General features: G+C 35.5%; 3 protein-coding genes across 5 annotated transcripts; 1 reads left to right on the forward strand and 2 right to left on the reverse strand.

The window, feature by feature from the left end:
- Positions 1-511: 511 nt before the first annotated feature.
- LOC118041218 (serine/arginine-rich splicing factor RS31) lies at positions 512-3,190 on the reverse strand. 2 transcript variants are annotated; one of them, XM_035048454.2, is made up of 6 exons: positions 3,031-3,190; positions 2,815-2,947; positions 1,590-1,702; positions 1,230-1,459; positions 870-1,124; positions 512-723 (listed from the first exon to the last, which is right to left on the reverse strand). In XM_035048454.2, exons 2-6 carry the CDS (start codon positions 2,921-2,923, stop codon positions 708-710), a joined length of 723 nt encoding a protein of 240 aa, XP_034904345.1. In that variant the 5' UTR covers positions 2,924-2,947; positions 3,031-3,190; the 3' UTR covers positions 512-707. The 2 variants fall into 2 exon arrangements, with proteins under 2 accessions (XP_034904345.1, XP_073260618.1); XM_073404517.1 differs by lacking the exon at positions 3,031-3,190 and adding an exon at positions 1,832-2,273 and having other exon boundaries at positions 2,815-2,952.
- Positions 3,191-9,351: 6,161 nt separating this feature from the next.
- LOC118041216 (calcium-transporting ATPase, endoplasmic reticulum-type) lies at positions 9,352-15,056 on the forward strand. 2 transcript variants are annotated; one of them, XM_035048452.2, is made up of 8 exons: positions 9,352-9,754; positions 10,253-11,787; positions 11,875-11,996; positions 12,752-13,030; positions 13,112-13,495; positions 13,743-13,852; positions 13,925-14,153; positions 14,337-15,056. In XM_035048452.2, exons 2-8 carry the CDS (start codon positions 10,320-10,322, stop codon positions 14,898-14,900), a joined length of 3,156 nt encoding a protein of 1,051 aa, XP_034904343.1. In that variant the 5' UTR covers positions 9,352-9,754; positions 10,253-10,319; the 3' UTR covers positions 14,901-15,056. The 2 variants fall into 2 exon arrangements, with proteins under 2 accessions (XP_034904343.1, XP_034904344.1); XM_035048453.2 differs by having other exon boundaries at positions 9,352-9,651.
- Positions 15,057-15,722: 666 nt separating this feature from the next.
- LOC118041215 (U-box domain-containing protein 24) lies at positions 15,723-22,262 on the reverse strand. Its single transcript, XM_035048449.2, has 6 exons — positions 22,082-22,262; positions 21,854-21,914; positions 19,795-21,146; positions 18,768-19,071; positions 17,780-18,270; positions 15,723-17,053 (listed from the first exon to the last, which is right to left on the reverse strand). Exons 3-6 carry the CDS (start codon positions 21,031-21,033, stop codon positions 16,055-16,057), a joined length of 3,033 nt encoding a protein of 1,010 aa, XP_034904340.1. The 5' UTR covers positions 21,034-21,146; positions 21,854-21,914; positions 22,082-22,262; the 3' UTR covers positions 15,723-16,054.
- Between the last annotated feature and the right edge of the window lie 1,314 nt (positions 22,263-23,576).

A 23,576-nucleotide genomic window follows, 5' to 3' on the forward strand; every position in this document is an offset into this window, starting at 1 on the left:
AAAATGAAAACTCAAAAGCTTTTATTTTAGGCACATCACAGACGGGACAGGGTAGGCTAGCCTTCCAAGCAAGACAAATAAACTTCTAGCAGGCGAGAAAGTAGGAAAGCAAAAATCCTAAAATGCTTGGATAGGACGTTGGATAATTGACAGGTTTGTCTTCTCTTAAAAGGCCATAAACTCAAAACATGCAGGCGTGATAATTGAGTTAAAAAACAAACCGCCCGTGAACTCAATGGAGAAGTGGGAATATAATTTACAATTCTTTTAGCCTAATCATCCATCCATCCAAGGAAACAACTTATTAAATTAATTGAATATCCAACTTCCCAGCTACATCACCAAAAAACAATTTTGAAGGCATCGGAGCGGGTTGACAGAAAATCACCATCTATTAATAGGAATTTAACGAGGATTATGCCAGAACCTTAAGAATTAAGATGCGCTGCTTCAAGCCCAGAGCAAACATTCAAGGACATCTCCGTCTACTATGCGGCCAATGATAACCAAATTCGACCAATATCTCTACTTTGATATAAAATAGACAAGTGCCCCAAATTGTAAATCCATGAAATCTACACTGGAGAAGAAACTACATAAACTATGTCAATATGCACTTTTCTACAGATCTAAAGCTATTGCAATTACACGAGATGGTGCAGTGAAACAAGCAGAAAGCTCCCCATCATTCCTCGTGTTCTTGATCTTCAAACTGGTGATCGACTGTAAACAAGCATAAGAAAACAAGACATTGAGTGCGTTCCTCTGGAAGAGATGAGAAGATAAGCTTCAAACAGCTGTGCTGTTTCTTGGAAAAACGAGCGAAAAAAAAGAGTGGAGAAACTCTCAGTTCAAGTGGAAAGCAATACCTGCGGTGTCTGCCATACTCAGGGCTTCTGTTCCTACCATAATCAGGACTTCGGCGCCTGTCATGCACTGGACCATTGTACTTATCATAAACAGGGCTGTGACCTCGACCATAATCATGATTTGGCCGCCTGTGATGAGATGGACTCGGCGACCTCCCATAATAACTCCCTCTTCGAGGACTATCATATCTGTCACCCCTCTCACTGTCATCTCTCAAAGCATACTCAACAGAAACCACCCTGTCCAATATCTTGCTGCAGAAATGTAAGACGTTACAATATGTTAATCATCTGATCTAAACAAGAAAAATATAACCAGGCCATTTTAACAAGCAACATAGTCAAAAGATGTTTACTGACGTCATGTGCGTGCACTGAAGAGCTTTGGTAGCATCTTCTTGTGTCTCAAACTGCACAAATGCAAAGTTCCGTCGAATTCTGACATGAAGAACCTCTCCGTAACGCTCAAAGTGTCTTTTTATGTCCTCAACCCTTGTATGAATTGGATCGAAATTAATAACAAACAGGGTTTTAGTTGGCCTCTGGTTCACTGTTGACCTTGGTCCATCTCGATGCCGGCCACGTTCACCCTAGCGTATTCATGATATAATCAGAAAACAAAATAAATCTCAACCACTTACAAAAAAATATAGCAACAATCTGAGCAACACATGGACAAAACATTAGATTAAAAACTAGCAAAGTGAGAGCAACATATACCCTAGCCCACTCAACAGAAAGCCTGCGCCTGTCATAACCGAAAGGTATATTGTCAAGTCCACGTATAGCATCTGCAGCATCACGGTCGTCCTCGAAATAAACAAAAGCAAACCCTGCAGCAAAGACTCAAATTAGAGACAGAATAGGTGATGCATGGCCTAGGAATTAAATCCACTTAACCAGGGTACATCAGCCAAATCAGGATTCCTTGTCCTGGTAAGAACTTGAAATTTATACAACACCTGCAGAATACTTGATGGGCTGATGCACATAGGGATGTAGATTGTGGAAGCGTTGCATGATGAACTAAGTGAAGATGTTGGCATTTAAGAGTTTAAAATCCAAAGTTTCACGCTGAGATGTCATTGCTAAGCATGCTTCGCCATTCAGATAGCACTAGTTCAGAAATGGAAGGCATGGCAAGACAGATTTCAATTCATCCTCCTATTATCAGTAGTGGTAGACAAGGCATAGTGAATTGACTGAGATCATCACAACCACTCTTTTGAAATGCATAGTTAGGGCGGTGAGGTGGGTGAGTGACAGATGATCGAGTGAAGAAAATACAGGATGATTCCATCTGTGAGTGGAAGGAGAAGTAGAGCAGACAAGCATGAAAGTTTCCAAGCCACTACAAATGTTGGCGAGCCCAGATAGAAGCTCAAATTTCCTTAGTAAGAGTTCCTGCGTCAAAACAAACACTTAATATGGAGGTGTTCTCCAGAGAAACTTCAAACTGCCCATTTCCGCTTTTTTATTTCTAAATGGATTTTTAATTTGAACGTAATCACCACTACTCAAGTAGCCATATATTTTATATCCCACAAACTGATTTTCAGAATACCTATCCAGTCAAGAATTAACACAATAGCCACCCAATCCCACTCAAAACCAAAACTAGCAATCCCTTGGGGAAATCTCAAAACTTAGCTCGAAACAAATCGTTCATGACACAAGAAACTACAGTGTCAAATTCCATTAAAAAAAACCATCAGACCATGTATCAACAGAATTTCACAAGGCAAAAAAAAAAAAAAAAAGAGTTGAATGATAATCGAACTGGAAATGCAAAAAATACAACAATCAGACCAATAACTGCCATTCTTTCCTAAACCACAACTCAATCATAAATAATATCATTAAACCAATTATCAAACTCAATTACAAGTCCTTCCACATTTCATCACCAAATAAAGTAATAAAAAAAAAAAACAGTACAGTTTACCAGATTTCATGTCAACTCGCTCCACCCGTCCGTACTTTCTGAACAAGCGCTCCAACTCCGATTGCCTCGTCTCCTGCTCAAAGTTTCCAACGAAAATTGGCCGCGCCATTCTTGCAAATCGATTCGCCCCTAACTAAACACCAACACAGTCGAAGACAAATAAGTACCATAGAGGCGAGATTTATTTAACGGAAGGAGAGTGATCGAAAACCATACCTGAAGAGGAAGAGCACTTAGTGTGTTCGTGATGATAAAAGGAGTAAAACCCTGGAGGAAACAAGGGATATTTAAGGAGGGCTTATATAAATATAAACCCGTAATTAGACTCCACCTTTGGATTTTCCTTGCCACTTTTTCTTATTTTTCGTGGTGCCAACTGCCAACTATTTCAGCCCTGGAAATTAAGGGTATTTTTGAGATATCAAGTTGATGATATAGATGGAAACGATGTTTGACGTGAAATAGATACAGGAAGGGATAAAGCCCGTTGGGTTTATTGAAGAGGTAATATAATCAGGCCCACTGGATAAATAAAACTCAGTAGAGTTGGTTTAATTAAGGCCATCTTACCTTACCTTGCCAGGTATCATTTTGATCAGACTCTCTCTCGGATTCCGGGTGTTTGTTTAGGTGACTATATCCTGTCTTTAAAAATATATATATATATATATAAATTTTTGATATATTAATATAAAAAAATATTGTTTTAATAAATACGAAGCATTATATTTATAAAATCTAATCCATGTTTCAAAAAATGATCTATTGATAAGAAAATTCACAAATTATTAATCTAATTGTCTTGATGACTGCTATAAACAGATGCGGAGCTAAAAAGAAATAAAATTAAGGGTCGTTAGAAAAATTATTCTGGAGATTAAGATTTTATTTTATTTTATTTATTTTTTGAGCTAAAATTATAGATATTGTTAAGGGCGAAAAAAAAAATTCCTTGTCGGGGTAACGGTACTGCCAGCCCCTTTCTCCGTCACTGGCTGTAAATTACACTATTATATATAAAATATACATATAAATAATGGAAATGAATTGGACTTTTTCTAACAATTCCAGTAGCCACGACACAAGGGAATTAGTGGCCGAAGGAGGGGTGAGCTGGAGAGGAGAGGTATTCAAATATCCAGGAAAAAAAACTACATACAGCCCCTTGAGCCGTTTATAGCCGTTATCAAACGATACAATCCACTAGACACGTTCTTTTTCTTTTTCTATTTTTTATTTTTTTATGAATAGTGGGGTTAGGAGTAGACTTTTGTGGAGGGATGTAATTCCAGGAAATAGCGTTGCAGAAAGGATAACGGTCGAAGTGTGGAGGGGAGGTCAGATGAGCAAGGACAACAGCAAAACTGCTTGGATTCTTTGAAAAGGGTGGCCAATCAGGATAACTTTTGAGTGTATCTTTTGACCATTGTATGTGTTTATTGGATAGGACATTGTCTCGGGGTTGATACAATGTTAAAGCGAGTGGTTGGATTGGATTTTAAAAACAATTATAACAGTTTTTAAAAAAGATCTTTTGCAATTTATTAATTTTTAAATAACATATTTACATCTTATCACATTTTAAAAGTGTGATATTTAATGAAAAAATAATAACCTTTGCTTTACAATAATATTATTTAATAAATGTTGCGCTTCTGAAACACAACAATGTCAGACTTTATTTATCTGGTTTAACCGATTAACCACTTAGATTTAGTTATATTAATCGGTCGATCATTTCACATAAAAATCATAATTCAATTAACTTTTTTTTCAAATATGTTTTATAAGTCAAAACATGCATCTCCATCCAACCTGGAGACTTAAAAATTGACAACAATTAAAATCTTAAAAAGTTATTGTTCACACAATAATTATCCTATGTTTTTCAACGTTAATGATGTAGTTGAACTTGTGATAACATGTGATTCTAAACAGTCAAGTGTGGATCTATCATAGCTAAATGAGGATCGGTCCTAAACAGATTAAATAAATGGTCTAACAAATGCATTTTATGGTTCAACGTCAATGATGTAGCTAGACTTGAGATAACAAGTGATTTTGAACAGTCATGTGTGGGTTTGCCATGATTAAATGAGGATCAACCCCAAACATATTACATTGATAGTCTAAAAGATGCATTTTATGGACCAATGGGACAAGTTTAGATCTAAAAGAAGGTTGGTTCACGATAGACTAGAATGACAACTTAAAAGGACAATAACTTTTGATCCGACTGTTGGATCGTGGTCAAATTTCTACAAAAATTTTTGGAGGCTGTTTTCTTTACAATAGCCATTGCTTTACTACATAGACCATCGAATCTCTAGATATAAAAAATCTCACTGAGACCCTCTAGTTTTAGCATTTTTTAGATTTTTCTTGTTATTTTTTGAACCGGTCAACTAATTTTACTAACCATTATAAACCAGTCGATCGGCTAAGCTAAATAATTAAAGTTTCACTTTGTCATGTTTTAGAAGTGCAACAATATGAAAATGTGTTATTTTACCAAAATGATTTGCTCCTATGTTAATTTGTCAATTGTTTTGATTTTGTGTGCTAATTTTTCAATTTTTCCGGTTGGTTTAGGGTAGTTTTTGTTTTTAAATGTATTTGATCATGCTAAAAAAAAGATAGATCGGAGCACATAAGTTTTTTTATTCAATTAATTTTTTTTAAAAAAATAAAGTGATTAAAGGATGTTTTGAGAATAAAAATATGTTTATTAAGATCTTAAAGATGTTTTGGGCTTATTTTTTAAAAAAAGTAAAAATAAAAGAAAGACTTGGCATACGGACTTGACCTTTTATATCTAACACAACTCCTTATCTTTTAATTATTTTTATTTTAAAATTTATTTTTTAAGTAATATAATCTCTTTCATTTCTTCAAGGTGCTTGGTTAGTGGTTTTTTTTTTTTTTTATGTTATAATATCTTCAAGAGATTATTGTAATTCATTCCTGTACTTTTTCCTTGACAAATTTCATATAAATTAGTCATATTTACATTATACATTTATATAAATCATATGTATTTAGCAACCGACACTAATCTCAAGGATATATCTAATAAAATAAAAATGACTTCAAGAGATTATCTAATAATAATATTTTTATTATTTTTAAAAAATTATTTTTTGAGATCAACACATCAAAACGATCCGAAAATATATATAAAAAATAATTTTTAACCAAAAAAATTAATTTTTTTAGAAATATGGATTATACCGTATTTTCAAATGATCCTTTCATCCCATGTAGCTCGTAATCCATCGAGTTAATTAACGACTGACTGGTACATGCAAAATAAAATAAAATAAAAAAGCTGTATATAAACGAAGAGGAAAGCAAGTTAAAATTGTTTAAGTGGAAATAAAAAGAGAAAAAAATTGAACAATTTTTGCTAGAAATATCGGTTGATCGAACCAATTAACTTTGTGTTGGTACTGTAAAAATATGGCAGGAACCCGCCTATAGGCTAACCCATAAATCAAATAAATCCAACCTAAAACATTTCATTCTAAACAATATATTTTATTTTTCAAGAGATGTGAAAATCTGCTTTTCTAATTTATATTGCATTTAAAACACACAACAAGAATAGCGTTCCTGCACGCAATGTTAAAAATCTGATTTTTTTATTTAAAATTTTTAAAAATTTTTAAATCATTTTAATATATTAATATTAAAAATAAATTTTAAAAAATTAAAAAATTTTATTTTAATAAATTTCTAATTAAAATACATTTAAAAAAAAAAAACAGCGCTATTTTCTCACGAACTCCACTCGCTAGTCAGAGAAATCGGAATGTAAAACCTTAAAGTTTTGTCTACACCAATAATCATATCATTTTCCAAGTCTGGTGCAATTCTATCCGGTATTTGAGAGAATGATTTTGGTTGTTTTTAAAGTAATTTTTATGTTGAAATGTATTAAAATAATATTTTTTATTTTTTAAAAATTATTTTACAAATTAATGAATCAAAACAATTCAAAAAATACAAATATTTTTAATTTTTAACAAAAAAAATTAAATTTTTATAAAATACAGTTTGTACAAACCGGTTTCCAAACAGTATCCACATATACTCATTATGAGAGTAGTCCCCCTCCACAACTGGCATACTTCTTTGCTAACAACGAAGCAATTCAACAAACGCATTAAACAATCACGAAGGGGATGGAAGAGATCAACTAAAAAAAATGAGAAAAAGAGGCTATAAAATATGAAGGAAAGCAACACGAACCATGAAAATTAATCGAGCGTGACACTATCTTACACTGCACTCCTTGTTAGTTAAATGAAAACCGGTGAGGAGAAATTATTGGAGATTATAATAGAAATTGTTTTTTAAAATAGTTATACTTGAAAATATATTAAAATAATTTTTTTAATATATATATATATATATAATAACTTGAAATGAAAAAAAAAAAAAAATTGTAGAAATAAAGGTGTACCGTAATGATATACACCACCGAAGTACACTGAACGAGGCGACCGAGCAAGTTGGACAAATGGCAGCATTGCTGTCTTTGGATTTCGGATGACGTCATGATGCAGTGCTGGCAACTTTTGTGGCAGGTGATTAAAGCAAAATGGAACTTTCCAGGAAGGCAGGTTATGCTTTAAAAAATTGCTGATCGTGATTATGTGCGCATTAGCTTCACAGCAAAAGAGAAAATACTAAATTAAAACGACCGTGCTGTTCCATTAACACTCTGTCGAGAAGTCTTGCTCATGTTTCGATAAGAAAAAAGTACTGCACACCTGTACTTTCACTCTCATTGTAGGTTTTTAACTTTTTATACACACACACACGTTTTAGATGGATGCCTCCGTGAATTAGATTGAATTATTTTTTAATACAAAAAAATATATTTTGGCATTTTGATAATTTTTTAGTGTTTTTTTTTAATTATGTAAAGGTTGATCTGATCTGATATAATTAATTTTATAAGTTTAAAGTCAATTTAAATTACAGCTAAAAACATAATTTGATTCACAAATATAAAATCCAATATATGAATGAAATTAAAGAAAATGGTTAAAAATAAATCCAATTAACTCTATGTAAAACAAATCAAAACAAATTATAAAATTTAATTCTTAATTAATTCAATGTTAAATAATAAAATTAAAAAAAAAGGTTAAAAATAACATGAGTTGACATTCCAAACTCGTGATTCGAGTTATTAAATTAAAATAACCTTCTAGAAAGTAAACATAAAAATAACTTGAGTCTACCTGAATTAACATGTTAAACTTATGACAAAGATCTTGACTTCAATTTGTAATTGTTCTCCATCACAAACATTTTTTTTTGTGTGTGGACCCCTCTATCGTGGACTCCTAATACTTTTGCACGGGTCATCCTATTGCTTATTCCTAACACTACTCTATATTTTTGTACGACTCACGTTATTATATTTTCAATAACAATAACACCTGACACATATAGAATAACACATTGTTTTTTGAACATCTATTTCTTAAAAGAAATCTCCTTGTGATCCCCTACACTAACACATCATCTTCTGCAATTTATTTTGGTCATGATTATTTAATATCACACAATAACTAATTACTAAGAATTGTTAAGCTTTGATACATGTCTTTTACAACTTTTAACTAAATTCATGAAGAATTATTAGGTTCTGATATCATTTGATACATCCAGAAGAGAAGAATAAAACATTTGTTACAAGTTAAACTCTTAAAGACTATAAAATATAATAATAAATAAATAAAAATATATAAAATTAATTTATTTTGATGACCAGTGTAGAATGTCCGTTCACCACATTTTCACAACATTTACAATAACAATTTAATTGTTACACGTTGAAAACAAAAGAGCTTTATAAAAGAATGAACCTCTTAAACATATTTTTCAATATAGGTTTAATAAGGTATTTGATATTGAAATTAATCTTTTTTTTTATTGAGATTTAAATTTTTTTGTTTTAAATTAATTTTTTTTAAATTGTTTTGATATAATGATATAAAAAATAAAATTCAAAAAATAAAAAAAATATAATTTTAATACATTTACAAATAAAAAATATTTTTAAAAATAATATCTACTACAATAATAAAAAAAAAAAAACCAATAAATTTTAGAGGATCCACTACTCTTCCAATTATTAATCACCTCTTTTTATGCAAGTAGATATGATGACAGTTATCATGTGAGGTGCAGCACCATATTAATGAAAACCACCTGATGAGCCCGCGTCCCACAAGACGTCATTGTCCTCGTGTGCCCCATCCCATTTTTGATCCCTCAGAAACTTCCAGGCAAATACACATACATATACGTTCGCTATCAGAGACCGACAAGTTCCGGATTCCTTATACGTGTACGGTCAAAGACACAACACAATTCATCATATGCAAATTACAAACTCCAGAAGGTCAACCCTGCAAAGGTAGAACTGTCATTCCACAACCTTTTTAAAGGGTATTTAAGTAAGAACAAACGGTTTCCATTTTCAAAATATTTAAACTGCCTGTAGTGGAGGAATTTCAAAAGCAAAGATCCCAAAATTCCAAAACCACCCACCATCCCTTTGATTCTTCAAAAGAAGGGAGAGAGAGAGAGAGACATAGCATGTAGTCCTAAAAATCAAGACTGGATTAAGAAGAAAAAGAGTCTTGATCACAATTGTGGAATGTCTGACTGGCTCACTCTTCTCCTGTTCCTTTCTTTATATGGTGTTTCCTCAGAGAACAAAGAATTTTTCTCTGTAGCCTTTGCTTAAGAATTTTTCTTTGTAGCCTTTGCTTTGTCTCCAAGCCAACTTTCTTGTCTTTAAATTAGCATTCAAAGGTTCCAATTCTGCTTCTCCTCTTTATACCTCAGTTTTTACTTGCATTATAAGTTTGGAAGATTTTGTTTTCTTTTGCTGTCCAAATGGATGTTTGATCCACGGGTAAGATTTACAGTCTACATTTGATAATGATGATGATGTTTTTTTTTCTTTTTTTTTTCTTTTCTGTAAGTTGTTTTGATTTAACGAGTTTTTCTGTTTATTTTGGTTTGTTGGGGGTACTGTAACTAGTTAACTACTACTCTTCTTTTGGTGGGTGTATGACAAGACCAGTTATCAGAGGGATTTTAGTTTTGGGTGGTTGGGTTTGGTGTGCTGGAATTATGAACCTCCTGCTTGCATATTTGAGTTATCATGCTTATCGATTGTTCTTTTACCCCTCCTCTGGCATGAGTTTTTAGTGATTAGAGCAAAAAAAAAAAAAAAGTTTTCAAAGTGATTTTGGTTTATATACCTATGCTTTTAAATTTAATGAAGTTGCATGCTTTATTCGTGTTTGCGGCAATATTCTGTTTATCTGTAGTTAGAAATAGTGAAATTCGTTTTTTTTTTTTTCTAAACTGGTTACTGGATTTGACGATGTAATCAACTGTGTTGTAGGATTTTGAGGGAAGTTAGATTAAGATTTTTGGAGTAAATTAAAGTTTTGGAGTTGAAATTGAATTCGATGGAGGAAAAACCATTCCCTGCATGGTCATGGTCCGTGGAGCAGTGTTTGAAAGAGTTCAATGTGAAGTTAGACAAGGGTCTGAGTTCTTATGAGGTTGAGAAGCGGCGAGAGAGGTATGGTTGGAATGAGCTTGCTAAAGAGAAGGGTAAGCCCTTGTGGTGGTTAGTGTTAGAACAATTTGATGATATGCTTGTAAAGATACTCCTGGTTGCAGCTTTTATATCATTTATTCTAGCTTATTTACATGCGGGTGAGTCTGGGGAGGCTGGATTTGAAGCTTATGTGGAGCCCATTGTTATTGTTTTGATTTTAGCCCTAAATGCTATTGTGGGGGTGTGGCAAGAGACTAATGCCGAAAAGGCTCTTGAAGCCCTTAAGGAGATGCAATGTGAATCTGGAAAGGTTTTAAGGGATGGGTACATGATGCCGGACTTGCCAGCTCGAGAGCTTGTCCCTGGTGACATAGTGGAACTGCGGGTCGGAGATAAAGTGCCGGCTGACATGAGAGTGGCAGTTTTGAAGACATCGACTTTGAGAGTTGAGCAGAGCTCATTGACTGGAGAGGCGATGCCTGTTCTGAAAGGCACTGCTCCCATATTCACGGATGACTGTGAGTTGCAGGCTAAGGAAAATATGGTTTTTGCTGGCACAACTGTTGTTAATGGGAGCTGTATTTGCATTGCTATAAGCACTGGGATGAAAACTGAGATTGGAAAAATTCAGAAGCAAATACACGAGGCTTCTCTGGAAGAGAGTGATACTCCACTGAAGAAGAAGTTGGATGAATTTGGTGGCAGGCTTACAACTGCTATTGGGTTTGCTTGCCTCGTTGTATGGGTCATTAATTACAAAAATTTCCTCTCATGGGATGTTGTGGATGGATGGCCTGCAAATATCAGATTTTCTTTTGAGAAATGCACCTATTATTTCAAGATAGCTGTAGCCTTAGCTGTAGCAGCAATTCCAGAAGGCCTCCCTGCTGTAATCACGACTTGTTTGGCTCTGGGTACCAGGAAAATGGCACAAAAGAATGCAATTGTGAGAAAGCTTCCAAGCGTGGAAACTTTAGGATGCACAACTGTGATTTGTTCAGATAAAACTGGGACTTTGACCACTAACCAGATGTCTGTAACAGAGTTCTTCACTTTGGGTGGAAAAACTACTTCTTCTCGAATTTTTCGTGTTGAAGGAACAACTTATGATCCTAAGGATGGTGTAATTGTTGACTGGACTTGCTACAATATGGATGCTAATTTGCAAGCCATGGCAGAGATTTGTGCTGTCTGTAACGACGCTGGGATCTTTTGTGACGGTCGTCTTTTCAGGGCTACAGGTTTGCCTACTGAGGCTGCTCTTAAGGTTTTGGTTGAGAAGATGGGTGTCCCAGATGCCAAGGCAAGAGAAAAAATTCGGGATATGCAGCTTGCTGCAAACTATTTGATTGATCGTAGCACGGTGAAATTAGGTAAGCAGAAATCTGAACATATTTATATGATGCAAGTCGTGCAACAGTTATGCAGTTTTCTGTCTTATTAACATTTGGTCACTGTAGGGAGTTGCGAGTGGTGGACAAAAAGATTGAAAAGGCTTGCCACATTGGAATTTGATCGCATTCGTAAGTCAATGAGCATTATTGTACGGGAGCCCAATGGACAAAACCGACTTCTTGTTAAGGTTTATTAATCTTCCTTGCTGATTTTGATGAAATTAAAATCACTTCTCGGAGTTAGTGATCAACTTGTTGTCTCCTACATGTTATCTAAATAGTGATAGGAAATTGAAGTACTTATTCTAGTGCCTTTCGTTTCTTCTGTATTATTGGGAAACTCAATTCACTTGAAACAGGAGTTAATCTACTAAAAACAGGTTCCTGATTGGTTAAGCTCGAAAACCTATTGGGCTTGAGAATTAATTGTTTGCCAGCATGAAAAATGCAAATACAAATCCTGATCAAAACTAGAAACTAAGGTTGCAATGCTTGCTGGTCGTGTTTCATTATTAAAGCTAGTGGAGTGTACAAGGCATCCCTTTTTTTCCCCCCATCTAAATTGGATTAATTTCTGGCTAACTGATGCATGGTTGAGTGGTTGCCCAGTCAAGTTGAAGTTTCATTGAATTGACTAATCTTGAAGTAATTCTTCAGTTATTGTTTTCCAATATATTATTTTAGTGCTTGATTTTAAACGTGATAACACTTGTTTTACTAATGATGAAATGCTTCTGATTAACAAAAAAAAAAAAACAAGAAGAAACAAAATTGCATCTTAGCTATTGATTGGAGAGATTTGCTGAATTTGACAGTGCCAATTTACAAAACAAGTTTTTATCAATGTTTTTCTTGCCAGTGGTGTTTTTGGTCAATAGCTTGCTTCAATTATTGATTTCATCTGCTGGTATTTGGAGATGAAACTAATTTTTGGGATCTGCAGGGAGCAGTCGAGAGTTTACTGGAGCGCAGTTCACATGTGCAGCTTGCAGATGGATCTGTTGTTCCAATAGATGAACCTTGTAGGCAATTGTTATCTCTGAGACTTTTGGAGATGAGCTCTAAGGGGTTGCGGTGCTTGGGACTGGCATATAAGGATGACCTGGGGGAATTTTCAGACTACCACGCTGAAAATCATCGTGCGCACAAGAAGTTGCTCGATCCAGCTTACTACATGTCCATTGAAAGTGATTTGGTTTTTGTAGGAGTTGTTGGTCTAAGGGTGAGTATATGTTGCAATCGTTCTGTTTCACATCCATTATTGTAAGACCAGTAAGGTAAAAATAATTTCAATATTGAACAGGACCCCCCACGTGAGGAAGTGCACAAAGCAATTGAAGATTGTAGAGGTGCTGGGATTAGAGTTATGGTTATAACTGGAGATAACAAGTCTACTGCTGAGGCTATTTGTAAGGAAATCAAGTTATTTGGTGAAGGTGAAGGTCTCAGGGGAAGAAGTTTTACTGGCAAAGAGTTTACTGCTCTTTCCCCTTCAGAACAAATGGAAATTTTGTCCAAGCCTGGAGGGAAGGTCTTCTCACGTGCTGAGCCAAGACACAAGCAAGAAATTGTAAGGATGCTGAAGGATATGGGCGAAATTGTGGCAATGACTGGAGATGGTGTCAATGATGCACCTGCACTTAAACTCGCAGACATTGGAATTGCCATGGGAATAACAGGAACTGAGGTAAGTTTGTCAATCATTTACTGGGGGACATGGGGATGCATTTCTCACTTGTTGCCTTCATACTGCCCACCCCTCTCTGGCCAATGCATGATGCAACATCAATGCTCCACTGCTGTTCGATTTCCATCCATTAAGCAAAGTTGTACTCTTTAATTACAGTTAACAAGTTAACTTTCATTTTTTTATTGAACTGCGTAGGGATAGATCTTTAGGCTAACAGTAACACCTGCCATTTTTACCAATACAGGTGGCAAAGGAAGCTTCTGATATGGTTTTGGCCGATGATAACTTTAGTTCCATTGTTTCAGCAGTTGCGGAGGGTCGCTCGATTTATAACAACATGAAAGCTTTTATCAGGTACATCTCTTTGTTGATCTTTTCCTTCCAAGTTCTGTTTTATGGAAGCTGTATATATTCTTCAATCTGCAGGTACATGATATCATCTAATGTTGGAGAGGTGATATCCATTTTCTTAACTGCTGCATTGGGTATACCAGAGTGTTTGATACCAGTACAGCTTTTGTGGGTGAATTTGGTTACTGATGGCCCGCCTGCTACAGCTCTTGGTTTTAATCCTGCTGATGTTGATATAATGCGGAAACCACCCCGCAAATGCAATGATGCCCTTATAAATTCCTGGGTTCTCTTCCGCTACCTGGTAAATCATTTTCAGCACTCTAGTTCATTTTGATCTCATAAAAAGACTTTGACACGTGTTGCTCTTTTATATTCGTCTTTGTTTGAGAAAACAACATCAATTTCTTTCTTTACTCCACTTAGCGAAGAAAGTCTCACGTTTGTTTTCATCGAATAACACCATTTTAACATCTTTGCGGTTCAGGTCATCGGTTCTTATGTAGGAATTGCAACTGTTGGAATCTTTGTTTTGTGGTATACCCAGGCTTCTTTTCTGGGTATCAATCTCGTGAGCGACGGGCACTCACTGGTTCAACTCTCCCAGCTTCGCAACTGGGGAGAGTGCCCCACATGGTCAAATTTCACCGTGACTCCATACCAGGTTGGTGGGGGACGCATGATCACCTTTTCAAACCCTTGTGACTATTTCTCTGCTGGCAAAGTGAAGGCGATGACTCTGTCACTTTCTGTGTTGGTGGCGATTGAAATGTTCAATTCCCTAAACGCGCTTTCTGAAGACAATAGCTTGGTTACGATGCCACCTTGGAGGAACCCTTGGCTTTTAGTGGCCATGTCAGTCTCATTCGGATTGCATTGCGTTATACTGTATGTTCCGTTCCTGGCTGATGTGTTTGGAATCGTTCCATTGAGCCTGAAAGAATGGTTTCTAGTGATCTTGATTTCAGCACCTGTAATTCTAATTGACGAGGCTCTTAAATTTGTTGGAAGGAGTGGGAGATATAGAGCCAAGAAAGAGAAGATAGCGTGAGTGAGCACAATCAGTTTTCGAGGGGTGTCCTCGACAGTGGGGGGCTTCTGTTCATATTAAATTCCTTAAATACCTTTTTTTTTTTCTTTTCTCTGAAACTATGAATCTTTCTTCCAGTTTAATGGAAGGCGTCATAACCACTCTCATTTTTCTTCATAGCTAAAAGGAACGGTGATTGTGCTTGCGCGTGCTCTATGCAAGAGGAGTTGAGAAACCTAAGGAAACAAGTTTCTTCTTTCTGAGACAATTGCCGTTTTTGTTGGAGTACGAATAAATCCAAGATGTTGTATATCGTCCCTATCACTGTCCGGTGTCCATGAACATCTGGGCACGTTCACAGATAGGAAATAGATGAAAATCTGTTTCAAGTCATCAACTATTAAAATAAAAAATTCTTACCAATATTAATTCTTGAAGGAAAAATCAATTATACTTTAATAAGTTAATTTATTCTATCCCGACAAAGAACACATGTTGGTTAACGCAAAACATAAGTTTATTTCATAAATCCATGACTCCTGAAAATTTCAATTTACAAAATTTTATGTAATAGCTCAACTAGTAACCCACATAAAATTTATGAGCTAATATTTACCTATTTATAATGAAAAAAATAATAAAAATAATTAATTTGTTATTAAATACCATCAATCATTCTTTTCTTGTGTGGTTAGGATGAATAAAAAATTCTTATAAAAAAATAATTTTAAAACATTAATAAATCATTACTACACTTGGAAATTATGTTGTAACTCATTAAAAATCCTTGTAAAATTAGAAAATTTCTATAACAAAATGGCACATCTTGTAGGAAAAAGATCCTTGTCAAATAAAAAATTCACAAGACTTTCTTGAAGCCCGATCCAATAATTAGATTAAAAATTATAATTGTTGCTATAAAATTAAACAGTAAAAAAGATTACACTAAAATCTAAATTTTCTTATTGAAACCTTTTCTTGGATCGGTTCACACACTATCCGGCATTGGAAATGAGAAGTCTTACACCTGGCGATACTGGGGCTTCTTGCAACTGTTCACAATCACCATGGCGCTGCCAAAGAATCAAGATGGGATGCATTCCTAGTAACTAGTAATTACTTGTCAAACCTGGAGCAGTTCTGTATGATTTCAAGGGAATAAACATTGAATTTCTTTAGAAGTAAGAGGACTGATCATGAAGTACATTCAAATGAGCAAGTATTCTGGCTGAAAGAGACTTCACGCTGCTGTTACCCCGCAGTGTCAGGTCAACCAAAGGCATTTGAGCAGAGGGCCCATACTTCTGTTTTAACTCGGGCAGCCGAAAGATCCTTTCTAAAGTGTTTAGGGCCTTTTCCTGCAGTATGGGGGAGGAAGAACTAAGAAATCCAACAATTGGTTGTATGGCATTTGCTTGTGCGAGCACCTTAACACCATTTTGAAGTTTAACACCTTCAATTAGAGTCAACAGGGCGTCTAAAGAAGCCTCACAGGTTGCAGGATCTGGATCTCGAAGAACCCTCACAAGGGGTTCGACTGCATCAGCTTCCACGAGGCAAAATGATGATTCAACAGCACAGATTCCCCCATGAATCAGGCAGCCAGTTTCTGGTGGAACAGAGAAGCACCAGAATCCCTTGCGCTTGGGTATTGGCCGGCTAAGCTCAAGCGAGCTCTCAGAGAAACGAGCCAGAGAAATTGCAGCACATTTCTTTGTCATGGTGGTTCCGAAGTCTAGCAGCTGCACTAGCACAGGAATTATCCCAGCTTCTGCAGCTTTCTTTTGCCATTCTGGATTTGTTGGAACAGTAAAACGACGCATGGCTCCAGCAGCATTTTCGACTAAGTCATTTTTATGGGGATCATTCTGCTTGCTATCAGGGAGAATTCTGGAGATTACAGGAAGTGCCCCGGCATCCAGAAGCCACTGAGTGATCTGGGGCTTTTCTGGGAGGTTTGAGATAATGCCCATTGAAGAAGCAATCTCTTCTTCAAGATTAGAAGATTGGATAATCCGGAGCAAGGTCTCGAGGCATTTCTGACCCACATGCTCTAATATGGTGCCTTCATCACCATCTTCTACCAAACAATACAACAGCTTCACAGCATTTACTCTTACATTAGGGTTGTCGTCGCGCTCACATAACTGGACCAATACTTGCATGGCTGAACACTGTTATCAAGACCAATTAGTGTAAATACGATGAAACCCTATTGAATAAAATGTTATAGAGGAAACTTAAATATGGAGGAGCAGAGTGGTGGGACAAGACAATTACATTAGAAAAAAAAGAGGGGAATAAACATCTCAAAATCAACAAAACTAAGAAGCAATAAGAAACCCAGCATTCCACATTTCCCCAATGAATTAGCCCTCAGGGATGAGAAATAACTTCTCAGGTATTTGCAATTGGCGATTTGCCTGGTTTTTATACAGGTTTCATAAACAGTATTTAATAATCATATGTTTGATCTGATCTGGAACTTTATTCTCTACAATTATTGTGAGTTTCTAGATCCCTTTCATCTTGTAAGAGGATTATTAGAAGATCGGAATCTTGATGACATTCTGAACTCTGGCACCATATAGCCAAATTTGTTAGTCTAGCCGATCTCTGGTCATATCATTGCATCTACATATCTAATCACATTTAGGCACCAACATTTCTTGTTTTCTTTGTAGGAGAAAATATCTCTACTTTTATCTCAATTTGGTATTAAATTTCTTGGGCGTCATACTGCATGTAATAGGGTGGCTTGTGCAAAAATAATCATGATATTACCAGAAAATGCAAGTAGTTAGTGTGCACAATGGCCACGGTCTACTTTTCTTTCCCTTTAATAGGCAGTAATTTTCTTACTAGAACTGGACATACACACAGACACAACCTCTTGTTACCTCTGTCAACTTGGTCTTGATATTTGATGCTGATGGGGACTGGCACAAGGCATGGAAAGCTCGAAGAATGTTTAGTTGCACATTAGAACCCGTCAAGTTGATCAAAGAAAAGAGCCTGAAAGTATCATTATCAGATTCCAACAATGAAATTGGTGTTCGGCTGGATTCTTGTGACACTGTTGATAGAGCGAGGTACATAATTGTGGCGGCCGCCAGCTCACATAAACTTGAGGATGAAGAGATGTGCTGAAAGAGAAGGCCAAGTAATGGCTGCACTGCACCTTCTTTAATCATCTGCAGGCCATTTGCAGGTAAGCTTGATAGGTTCTGAAGAGCTTTGACTGCCACCTTTTTCATCTGAACATCACCGCATGATACCAAGTGAAGAAGTGGACCCAGAGCACCTCCTTCAAACAAAGATGCTTTGTTGTGGTCAGTCAACTCCAATTCTGCCAAAGTCGATGCCATCATCGTTTTCACTTCTTCTGATCCTGCATAAACATACAAACAAGTATTTCTGAAGTATGAATATGTCTCTCTTCAATCACTGCAAGGCTAGGACATAAACTATTATAATATAAATAATACAGTTAGCAGCCACTGGCAGAAACAATTTAAACTCCAGGCTAAATTGCTGAACTCACAACAAAACAATTTAGAGATGTATAGCAAGTTGGAGACCAGCATCCAGTATGCTGTGAATACGGCATGCTGCATGTTATTAGGATACCTGGAATTGTACAATTTGACACACAAAACACGTAAGGATTTTAGGGTTCCATGCAAGCGACAGCATAATTAGGTACAGTTTGACTCCATACTGTGACAGATTCTGCTCATTTGACAAGGGGCAGCAACTATTTCAGAAAGAATTTGCACCAAAAAAAAATACAAAAAGAAGAAAATGTAAAGGGGAAAAATTGATGACAGCCAGAATCAAAATTCCATTAAGAAGCTTAAAATAGGTTGTCCTATGCAAGAAAATCACCTGTGGATATACGCTGCAGAAAATGTCTGAAATAATTTGCTTTAGTCATTTGTATGATGTTCTGATCAGAGAACGAAAGATTCTCCAATAGCTCTCGGGCATCTGTGGCAGCTTGACTGTTATCACTGCTTGCCATAGTCACTAAGAGGAGAATACAACCCTGAACCTTTCCAATGCCATCCCTTACCAAGTTACACTTTGACAACTCCAACAATAATGCCACGGCTAACTTCCTTTCCCCAATACGGCGTCCAAGTGATCGAACAATGGATTCGATTGCATTATCAACATCTGCAACTCTTTCCTGCAGCATATTTCAGATTTTAGAAAAGAATTACTAATAACAAACACAATCTTGATTTTACTTTATCTACTGAGTTAATATGTCAAATATAATTAAGCCAGTCAATATCATGGATAATTTTTTGTGTGATTTCAATATAAATAAAAAAGGAGCTTCTTTTTGTTTAGTATCAATCAAGCATTGAAATTATCAAGAATAAATCAAATAACTAAATTCAACAGAACAAACAAATCAGCTATCACAGCTCACATATATATAGATTTCGAGGATGTATCATTGATCCAAATTTAAAGTACGAAAATGCCTCATGTGCCTGCATTGTATTTTCCTATTCATGTATACGCATATTGTGCATGTGAATCCAAGTTCTGTGTTCGCATTTGTTTGTGTCCAGTAGCCACATATTTTCAATATTTGTGAGTATAATTTGTATTTGTTAGAAGAGAGGAGGTAGAGAAGGTAGACCAAAATTAACGTGAGCTCAAGAGATGAAGAAAATCTAGCATCACAATGAAACTTTAGCCTCAAAAAAATGGATTGGAGGAGGTGGATCCATGTAGCCAACCCCAGCTACTTTCATATAGAGGTTTGGTTATTTTGAGTTGAGGTGAGCTGAAATGCTTAGTAAAATGCATTTGCAAATATGATTCCAAGTATGTCAGAAATGGAAATAACAGAGAAAGAGAGAACACGCCATAATAGATCAAATAAATTTTGAAGTACCTTGGCATGATCACTATCCTTTGCCAAAATCAAAAGGACAACAAGAGCACGATTCCTTATATCACGATTTTTTGCTCCAAGAAGCTGGATAAAAAGTGGTATATAATTCTCCAAGATCACCCATTCCCGATGCTGTTCTCTTTGTTCACAGAGATCCTCTAACTGTTCCAGGCAACGAAGCACTTCTTCTTCTTCTTCTTGATACACAAGTTTTGATTTCATGGAAGCAATTGTAATCATGGTGTTTCTATCCTTCCATTCTTCTATTGAGTCCCTCAGGGTTTTGTTAGGCCTTAAAATTGATGTGTCTAGGGGGGTCATGGTCAGAGGACACATTTCATGCCCATCTGCTAACCATTTTTCTATTGCACTTCTCTCAAATGTCTGTCCTGAAGAGGTCTCCACAGGGTCCACCATAACATCCCGAGTAATTGGGCAATAAAAGGACTGAAGAGGTTCCAATGGCTGACTACCCAAAGACTTCCTTTTGGTGTAATACTTTATCTCTTTCTCCTTAGAGGAAGAAGCAGCGTCTGCCCTTTCTAGCAAAGCAATTATCTGATCCATTTGTATAGCTTCAGCCTGGTCCTTCCTAAGCCGCGCATTTTCAATCTCACTCTTGAATTCTTCAAACTCTTTCTTCAAAGCAGACCTCTCTGTTGAGATCCCAACAGCCTCGGCTATGTGAGCCAGTATCTTGTTGGCATAAGAACGATCAACATTCCTCTCCTGTATTCCAGACTCAATTTTAGCCAAAATCTCTTCTTCTGCTATAGCAGCCTTGAACTCAGCTCTCTGCATACTATCGCGAAGCTTTTCAATCTCTTCGATTAGACCGGTTGAAAGATCCAGATTGGCCAAAGGAAGAAGACCTAGGGCCCGGCTTATCTCTCTTGTGATGTCCTCTAGGCTCTTGGTTATTGTCCGGCAATTCATTAGGAGATACACTTTGTTTCTCTTGGTGCAATCAGCAGTCAGCTGCTTAGCAGCTTTGATTTCCTGGTTGAGGATCCCAATGGCATTGTTTATGCTCCCAGAACAACCAATGTCCTTCTTATTCAGCTCTTTTAGGACAGGTGCAATCCTTTCCAAGTAAACAGAAAGTTCCTTAAAACTGCCCTCCTTAATGAGCACATTGTTGGCAGCAGATACAACATCCATCATGCCCTCCACGATTTGCGAAAGGCACTCAGCAACTGGAACAGAAGAGACACTAGTAACCATATCTAATGCCATCATGTATTACTCCTACAACAGCTAAGAATCAAAACCCTCTATTCCCATGAGGTCAAAAAAACGGTCGCAAGCCAACCATCCAGACATTTCGATCCAGATCAGGTTTCATAAAATGCCTGCATTTAGTTCAGATCAGCCAGAACTTCTTGCTTTAGATTTTTGGAGCCCATGTTGACAAGAACAAAGAGGAAACAAAATATTCAAAGGAATTAAAGTCATAGCCTCCACTTGGTTGCTAAGCATACAAAAGAAAACAAATGCAGAAAAAGATTTAAATCGTATGACTATAATCTACCTGGTTGGAAGACAGAATAAATTATAGTTTTCATATCATTTGCAATCTCTTTAAGCCTACACGTAAAGTGCTTAAATCCATTATTAAGCTTTGCTTAGACAAGTTCTTTGTTCAAAAATCATCTGAAATGGTGTTTGTTTCTTTTTTTCTCAAATCTCTTTAAGCCTCCACGTAAAGTGCTCGAATTCACACAGCTGAGCCTCCATAGCAGAAAAGTCCAAGTTTCCACCAAAATTCCTGTTCTTTTCCCACATTAGTTGATAAACCAAACAGGAATATTCCAGTGAAATAGCATCAAAAGCAACAAATTTATGAAGTTCAGGCATATAGCCTTGGAGCATGAACATGAGTTCAATTTCAATCAAAATTCAACAACAGGGGATAAAAGAAAGGTTTAGCTATTCTTTTCTATATTCAATTCAAAGCAGAAAATGCAATTGAAATAAAAATAGTCAACGGGAGAAAAAGAAACGTTTAATTAGATTCAAAGTCCAATTACAATTATCTTTGAAGCAGAGAGAGAAGAACCTGTTTAGACAGTAAATGCCCATGAAAGTTCACTGAAGAACAGCTTCTTTGCTCTCTCTTCCTGGAAAATGCACAGAGATTTTGCGATAATGCATGAAATCGACCCGAAAGACCCAGAAAAAAAAAACAAAAAAAAAAAACAAAAGAGGAAGCATATATTAATGAAAAAAAAGAAAAATAAACAAGGTAGAAGAAGAAGACGGTTTTGGAAAGGCTAAAGATACATACAATCGCCTAGGCAATGTCAGACATAGACGAAGACTCTGTCTTTCATTCTTTGCTACGTTTCGTTCTTTCTGCTTGTTTGTTGGTCTTTGTGGTTTGACTTCTCAACGTTTTATAGTAGCAAATGGCAACTCCTCTGCTATGTGATCAAAATGTATTATAAAAATTCCTCATTTACAGCATTGTATTTAGAGATATTACTCGATTAATGATCCTTTCACTTTCTTGAGGCATGCTCGTGCATGTTGATTTTAAAAAAAAATTATTTATGGCTTGTCGTTTTATTAATATGTAAAGAGTTGATTACTTGCAGTAGAATTAAATTTAACATTTCGGTACATAAGCTATGATGATATTGCTGAGACAAGTCCACATATCGTATGGATGAGAAATGCTTGTGGAGCTGATGTTGATTTCGAGAGAGACTCTCTCTCTCTCTCTCTCTCTCTCTCTCTCTCTCTCTCAAGCCAGTTGAAGAGTGTACCAGTTGAGTACTGCTCGCTAAAGACGTGGAAGTGGCTACTTAACCCGTAATTTAAAAAAAACACTCGGAGTACGTAGGTTATTTTCTAATAAATATTAAAGTATAAATTAAAAAATTTATGTAAAAATTTAATTAAATAAAGTGATAATTATTTATGTAAATAAATAAAAAAAATCATTGATAATAAAAAAATTTAAAATAAATATAAACCAAGATATTTGATTTTGTAAAATAAAATATTTATTCATTTGTATTTACTGAATTTATTTATTAAAATCAATAAAAAATAATAATAATACGGAAACTGAAAACATTATGCAACACCAAACATGTAAAAAATATTATTTAAGAATAAATATTTTTTATAAAAAAATTCACCTATATAAAATAAAAAAAATTATTCAAAAATTAAATATAAAAAAATCATTTTAAAAAATTATGCAAAACTCACGGCATTAACTATAAGAACATGATAAATCAATAGAGAAGAAATTGTTCACCAAACTATTTTTTAAATTTTCTTAACATTAGATTGTTATCTTCGTGACAATGATATTATTTTCTTAGATTGACTCCGAGAAATCATATGAAGTTCTATTGCTTATCATAAGTGAATGAATCCTCCATTTGAAAAATAAAAAACAGTGTTGATATGGAAAATAATTGAGAAATGTATGGTCAATGTGGGCATCCTAAATGCTCTTGGATACTGGAGAGCTGCGCCCCTTGGCTCCACAAATGAATTGACCATGGCTTATTTATATGATCCGTGTTGGATTTAATTAAATTTGAAATTAGTAACCCGCTGGAATCTTGGATAATTGATGTTTTGACTTATAAATAATTCAATTTCATAAATAGAGTGTTAGCCCAATTGAACATCAATCTAGTAAGATTTCAGACTTAATAAATTTAGATTCAGTCATAAGTTAAAGTCACCGTGACTCCTTACAACAAATATAGGGACTAATTAATTAACTTTTAAAATTAAAAAGACTATTTAATTCATTTTGC

This window comes from Populus alba, chromosome 14 (assembly GCF_005239225.2).
Source record: "Populus alba chromosome 14, ASM523922v2, whole genome shotgun sequence".
NCBI lineage: Eukaryota > Viridiplantae > Streptophyta > Magnoliopsida > Malpighiales > Salicaceae > Populus > Populus alba.

Coding starts and splice junctions, on each gene's coding strand:
- LOC118041218 (XM_035048454.2), bottom strand. CDS start 2,923: ATGGCGCGGCCAATTTTCGTTGGAAACTTTGAGCAGGAGACGAGGCAA. Junction 1,460..1,589: donor TTTCTGTTGAGTGGGCTAGG/GTATATGTTGCT, acceptor TGAATACGCTAG/GGTGAACGTGGCCGGCATCG. Junction 1,125..1,229: donor CTTCAGTGCACGCACATGAC/GTCAGTAAACAT, acceptor ACATTTCTGCAG/CAAGATATTGGACAGGGTGG.
- LOC118041215 (XM_035048449.2), bottom strand. CDS start 21,033: ATGATGGCATTAGATATGGTTACTAGTGTCTCTTCTGTTCCAGTTGCT. Junction 19,072..19,794: donor AGGATAGTGATCATGCCAAG/GTACTTCAAAAT, acceptor AATATGCTGCAG/GAAAGAGTTGCAGATGTTGA. Junction 18,271..18,767: donor TCTGCAGCGTATATCCACAG/GTGATTTTCTTG, acceptor ATGTTTATGCAG/GATCAGAAGAAGTGAAAACG.
- LOC118041216 (XM_035048452.2), top strand. CDS start 10,320: ATGGAGGAAAAACCATTCCCTGCATGGTCATGGTCCGTGGAGCAGTGT. Junction 13,496..13,742: donor TGGGAATAACAGGAACTGAG/GTAAGTTTGTCA, acceptor TTACCAATACAG/GTGGCAAAGGAAGCTTCTGA. Junction 13,853..13,924: donor AACATGAAAGCTTTTATCAG/GTACATCTCTTT, acceptor TTCAATCTGCAG/GTACATGATATCATCTAATG.